This window comes from Poecilia latipinna, unplaced genomic scaffold (assembly GCF_001443285.1).
Source record: "Poecilia latipinna isolate Pla-1442-1.1 unplaced genomic scaffold, P_latipinna-1.0 Scaffold3609, whole genome shotgun sequence".
NCBI lineage: Eukaryota > Metazoa > Chordata > Actinopteri > Cyprinodontiformes > Poeciliidae > Poecilia > Poecilia latipinna.
In genome coordinates this window covers 6358-12675 of record NW_015116225.1, presented here as the reverse complement: position 1 = coordinate 12675, position 6318 = coordinate 6358, and the positions used below count along the sequence as shown (strand labels likewise).

Sequence of the window (6318 nt, the reverse complement as noted above, 5' to 3'; positions counted from 1 at the left end):
GACACGCAGGCGCATGCAGAGACACGCAGGCGCATGCAGAGACACGCAGGCGCATGCAGAGACACGCAGAAACACAAAAACACACGCAGACACATGGAGACAACCACATTTCTCAAAATTATTAGATAAAGTTTGCTGATCTGCTTTTTATTGTTCTTATTTACACGCCTGTTCAGTTTCTGACTTATAACATGGGAAAAATACAAAAAAACTGAAGCTGATTAATTGTTTTGATGTCAATATCTGTATCGGTCCCAATATTATAAAAAATCTAGCTCAGGTATGGATTCTATGGCTGTTCCAAAGGGCAGATCTTTTCAGTCAGATTCTGTACATTTTTATTTATTTTACATTATATTTAGGATTCCTAGCTGCACTTTCTGAACCATTTGGAAGAAAGTTTGTTGCAGTTTAATTTTTACAGATTACTTTAGTCATTTTTTTTGTTTGTTTCCCTTTGGCTTTTATTCTAACTTCACTGACTGAACAAATTAAAGTTGTTTTTACATGTTTGACCAGATGGTGAAACTATTTAAGTTCTCACATAAATTTGTAATTCAGTGCACTTATATCTGTTTTTAAGGAAGAAGAAATGTTAAATCTTTACTTTGCACAATATTTAATAACTAAAAGTTTTACATTTGGAAACATGCATGAATGTTTTAAAGTGATAAAGTGATAAGCTTGTTTGCGCTAATTCTTATTTGCTTTACTTTTCTCTTGAGTTTCAGGCCTTAAGGCCTTTCTAAGTCCTTAATTCTCAGAGAACTTTGATTTTGAGGTTTTTTTCTTGTAGTAAAGTGTTTCTGTTCTGTCTTTTAGGTGCGAGTGAACTGGCTGTGCAGAAAGCCAAAACGGAGATTACACGGCTAATAAAGGAAGAGCTCATCAGATTAGTATGTGTCGTTACAGATTAACTGTGTTTGGTTGACTATACATAAGTGACATTTGCTGTTTTAAATTCTTTAAAATGTGTAATTGTCTCTTTTTTCCTTTAGCAAAATTCCTACCAGCCAACAAGCAAAGGCCGCTACAAGGTGCTGTAGAGGAAGCGGCGAGGATAATCCGATGTCACGTTTATCTCTGCAGTTTCATCAAAGTGGATGATGAATATTTTAATCTGTGTTTTAATGTTTCATTGATTTAGTTCGTATTTCCCCGACTGTCCAGCCGTTTTTCTTACGCTCTCATTCCACATTTAACATTAAAGCAACACGTTTCTCCAGTGATCTGGTTAAAGTATGTTTTTATTTTTAATGGAAAACAAATTTAAGTCAAATTTGTTTGCAAATATTATGTTGATGCAAAGATAAAATATTTCTAGTTTTCTGGTTGCTGAAGAAATAAAGGCAATGTGCTCAGATATAGTTAATTATTCAGCAGCTCTTGGTCTTTATATTATTTATAAGCAGTGGGATCCAGATGTGTCTGCGGCGACCGAGCCGACTTGTTCTGCCGGTTCGTTTTAGTGAACAACTTCCTTTTAATCCTTTATCTGCATTTAATGTTGGAGTCATAATCAAATTTTACCCTCTCTCTGATTGGCTGCCATGCAACTAACTAACCATTGAAACTAAATCGCTCATCTTGCTCCGCCCACTCACTTTCACAGTTGAGAACAATTCATGACATAAAATATGTATTTAAATAATTCAGGATACTTTGAACATGCAGTGAACACAGGCTTAAAAATGCATTTATTCATGAAACAATTTAATATACATTTAAATAATGTATGCATATCAAATTTTATTTAAATAATCATGTCTACAAATATATTCTTAAATAATTTGTGTAAGTAATGATTTGTGGCAGTTTTGGGCTTTAAACTTGAAAAATAAATAATTCTGCACATCTGGATCTAATCTTTTTTTTTTTTTTACTATTAATAGCTCAAATTAGCAGAAATAAATGTTTGAAATATATTGTCCTGTCTAATAAATCAGCAGTGCTGCAAAAATTATCTTAAATGTTATTAGATATCAAACCAATTTTAATATCAAACGTAATCAACCTGAACTCAGTTTTCAAATGATTCCCAGTAAGATTACAAATTGCTAATTTTACATCTTGTAGCCTACTTCATGTTGTCAGACAGGTTCTATCTCGATTTATTCGTTCAGGCATGCAGTAATAAATGATCATGGTTGAATGTAGGTGATTGTATACTTTCACAACTGAAATCATTTTGAAACTGCTTCTTTAATGTGCTCTTTGATATTAAAACTTGTGTGATCAGAAACATGTAAGAGTGGAGTACATTTACGATGTTATTCACATTTATTGAACTGTTGGACGAAATTACAAACTTTTTGGAAGCTGAATCATTTTGGTGTGATGAGCCAAATGATGCGGATCTCCTAAAAAGGAACGGAATTCCCACCGTCACAGCGAGCGGCGTTTAGAAAGCATTCCCACTCAGCTACTGATGTTTTCTCGACAGCATTGTTAAAAATGAAGCAAAACTTTCCCTTTTCATTCACCTGCGGCCGATAATCGCTCCTGTTTTTCGTGTCAAAGCGTCTCATGAGGCGGAAAGGCTGGAAACCTCAGCCGCTGTTCGGCTGCGGTGCGCATGCTCAGACTGCGCTCTCCATTCTTATTAATTTTTAATGGAAAATGGCTGCGTTTCTTATCCAAACCGCCGGAGCTGAGGAATAAAGGAACCGTTTCTTCGGCCTCGCTGCCGCTCACGTCGAACCGGTTCTATGTGTTTGACTTCACGCTGAGCCGAACCGAACCGAACCGAGCCGTGAAGTGGAAAAATAACAGGGGAGAAAATGGACCGACTCCCGCTTTGAGGGATGAAAGATCATTTTTCTCCTTAACCCTTCTGCTTGATCTACGAACAATCGAGGTACAGTAACCCCGAGAGTTTTAAGATTTTCTTACTTAAAATATCGTCACTTTTTCCGTGATGCTGCCATGTTTTCTGCTGGACCGCTATCCGGGCCAGAACCAGGCTGGAGGCAGCCGGAGTCACCGAGCGGTTTTTGTGTCTGGACGCAAAGATGCGGAATCCATGTGCGCGTATTTATTTGTGAATGGAAAACAGTAAAGATGGTGTATTTGATAGTAAACTCTACATCACTCTAACGTCATTATTGATGTGATTTAATCCCATCAGAGAATAAATGCAGATATTTAGAGAGTAAAATGTTAATTAACTTTATGTTTGTTGATTAATCTGCGCCTTTTTGGATTGCTCGGAGGGAAATCTGCACTTTTCTCGAGGTTCTGATGTTCGAGGAAAATTAGGTCACTGTTTTATTTAACAAAGAGATTTTAGGGGACAACCATACATACATACATACATACATATATATATTCCCTTTAACTTAAACATACCTTTCACCAAGAAATGTATATATTTAAGAAACTCGTGTAAGGAAAAGGAAGAACAAAATACATATACTTCTGCTTTTATTTTTAATTATGTCAGTTTTGGTCTTCCATAGGCCCTTCCCCCATTTAAAGCAAATGTAAATTTGAACGCCACATAAATTTAAATTATGTTCAAATCAATTAAAAGATGCTTTCTTCATCCAAAATTCAAATTATATTTCAGATCGTTCAAAAACTGTAAAAGGTTGTGGATGGTGATACTGTAGCAGTCAGTGTTGCAGTGAATCTGAAGAATCCTCTGACTGAAGACTGTTGCTTTATGTCAGTGTCAGACCAATAAACCTTCACACTGAAACTGGAAGATATGTTAATTATCCAAAATAAACACAACCAAAACCATAAAGACAGTTTTTTGTTTCAAATTATATTAATAATCAGAATGGAAACTATTGATCTCATTTTAATTGAACATGTGATGATTTATTACTAAAAAGTTGAGTTTGTTGGTTTTAGAGTGTAATGGCCGCCGCCATAACTTTTCAGATTTGCATTTGTAAGAATTTCTACATTGTTTTGATTTGATAACTTTATTCTTTGTGGTTTATTTTGCCACTAAAATGTAGAGATTTTACCGTCTAAGAACTTAAGCCATTATTTAGTTGGTTTACTAACATGAAAAATATGAAATTAATTTGAGGAAGTTTTTTCATTTTGCTTTTCTGCCAGAAAGTGAGATTATGTATTTTACGCTAATTTATAATTCCTAGTTACAGTTCCTGAATCATTTGAAAGTTTGTTGCAGTTTATTTTAACGTATGGTTCTAGACGGTTTGTTTCTTTGTTTTTCTCCTGCTCTGACTCAACCGGTCAAAGTTGTTTTTACAAACAAGCTGCTGAAGCTGTTGGTGGATTTAGGTTATCAAATAAATTTGTAATTCAATTCATTTGTGTCTGTGTTTACAAAAGGAAACATTTTAAGTCAATCTGTATCGATATCGGTCGGTACTAATCCTCAGATATCGTATCGAAAGGTAAAAAATGTGGATCAGTGAGAGGGATGCGTGTGGTCTGGTTTGTCCACAGTAGATGATATAATCCTATCTAATCTAATCCTATTTTAGATTATCTAAGAAGAATTGCAGATTTATTTCAGTTTACTGAATAATTTTACTGAATTGATTAATTATTTTTGATTGTTTCAGTTGTTGAGGAATAAAATAGAAACAGTTTTATTAAAGTTCACATAGAAAGTGTGAAAAAAAATAAAAACAAGATAAACAATAAAAATATTATACTGTTCAAGATTATAACAGAAAATACTGTGCAGTTATTAGAAATAGAAATATTAGACTTGAACATAAAAACTATTACTAATATTGTATATCAGTGCAGAAAATCAGATGTTTAATAACAGCTGGAATGTTTTTGGGTCTTTAAATAATAACATCATATCATCGACATATAGACAAAGATTTTCTAGGTAGCGGATTTTGCTGGATGATAAATTTTCCCAGAAGTTATTGCCATAACAGATAAAATTGTTTAGAGACAATTTTCCAGTAAATAATGTTATTGGCATAATAAGAACAGATTATCAAAGATCAATAAACATTAAATTCTAATGAACATTTGACACTGGAACTGGAAGACATGTTAAATATACAAAATAAAACTATAGAAACAAAATTAATTATGAAAACTCTGGAAACAAAATTGTCCTTCAAAAAAGGTTAAAACCAAAACACCAGACTGAAAACTTTTATCATCCAGTTTTTTTTAGAAAAACAATAAATCATTCAAATGGAAATTGATTTTGTTTTAGTTTATCATGCGATTAATTGATTCTCTAAATTATTTTCCTAATCAGTCACAGTTATTCAGTCCGTCTCAAGCACTTTGCATGACATGGAGCCGTGAGTTCCTCGGCGTTTCCTCGCCAGTAACGACCCGTTACTCTGACCCCCAGCAAAGATGATGCGCCAGGTGACCACCAGCGACTTCTGCATGAGCAGCAGGCCGTCCTGCCTGGCGGAGGACGCTCACCACCCCGCCGCTCATTTCGACCTCTGCGCCTCGCAGCCCAGCAAGTTCTACCCGCCTCCGCCGCCGGCCTCCCTGCAGATGACGCTGGCGCCGATGGCCTTACCCGCCCAGAGCCACAAGCCGCTGGGGTGCCACAGACAGGACCTTCTGGGTGCTGACCCGCGCGCACCTGGAAAAATGCCTGGCCTGAAAGGCTCGGAGCAAACGCCCGGCGAGGCGAAGAAAAAGACCAAAGGTGCCGGGAAGTCGGGCCGGCGCGGCCGGCCGCTGGGCACCACCAAGCTGGCCGGGTACAGAACCAGCACCGGGCGGCCCCTCGGCACCACCAGGGCCGCGGGGTTCAAGACGAGCCCGGGGAGGCCGCTCGGCACCACGCGGGCCGCGGGGTACAAGGTCAGCCCCGGGCGGCCCCCCGGCAGCATCAAGGGCCTTTCCCGCCTCAACAAACTGGCTTACAGCAGCAGCTGCAGCGCGGCGGCGTTCCCCTACCCTCTACCGCACAAAGACGTCCTCTGTGAACCTTCCTGCAAAGACAAGGCGGCCGCCGAGGACCGGCTCTGCACCGTCTCCACCTCGCCCTGACCTGGCCGGGAACGCCGCTGCTTCCCGTTGGGGCTGGCTGCCATTTTGATTTGTGACACTTTTTTAAAAAAATTCTTGTTGTCTTGCTGTCATTTGTGTGCCTGCCGCCTGATAAACCGCAGTTTGTTTCTAATGCTAATGCTAATGGTGGAGATCTCCGACAGCGTCATGGGAACAGCAGGCCTGTCAGAGCAGCAGCTCCACTTTATATGTAGCATTTTAACATAATTTAAAATGGAAAATTAATTTCTCCATTATGTGCTTCAATTACAAATGTGTGCAAATTTCATGATTATGGTGTTTCCATCAAATAGGAAACATAATTAAATAAAATCTCACTTGAACAAG

General features: G+C 38.0%; 2 protein-coding genes across 3 annotated transcripts in view; both read left to right on the top strand.

Annotated features, from left to right (window-relative positions):
* ddx46 (DEAD (Asp-Glu-Ala-Asp) box polypeptide 46) overlaps positions 1 to 1229 on the top strand; it is a 19135-nt gene extending 17906 nt beyond the window's left edge. For both annotated transcript variants that reach the window (XM_015024305.1, XM_015024304.1), the window contains exons 22-23: positions 823 to 896; positions 999 to 1229. In XM_015024305.1, coding sequence (XP_014879791.1) covers positions 823 to 896; positions 999 to 1046 — 122 coding nt within the window. In that variant the 3' untranslated portion in view covers positions 1047 to 1229. The remainder of the gene's footprint in view (positions 1 to 822; positions 897 to 998) is intronic.
* Positions 1230 to 2370: 1141 nt separating this feature from the next.
* LOC106941328 (UPF0461 protein C5orf24 homolog) lies at positions 2371 to 6318 on the top strand. The gene is made up of 2 exons (XM_015024306.1): positions 2371 to 2857; positions 5312 to 6318. Exon 2 carries the CDS (start codon positions 5317 to 5319, stop codon positions 5968 to 5970), a length of 654 nt encoding a protein of 217 aa, XP_014879792.1. The 5' UTR covers positions 2371 to 2857; positions 5312 to 5316; the 3' UTR covers positions 5971 to 6318.

Excerpts from the sequence above, each read along its gene's own strand:
- LOC106941328 (XM_015024306.1), top strand. The coding sequence starts at position 5,317 with ATGATGCGCCAGGTGACCACCAGCGACTTCTGCATGAGCAGCAGGCCG.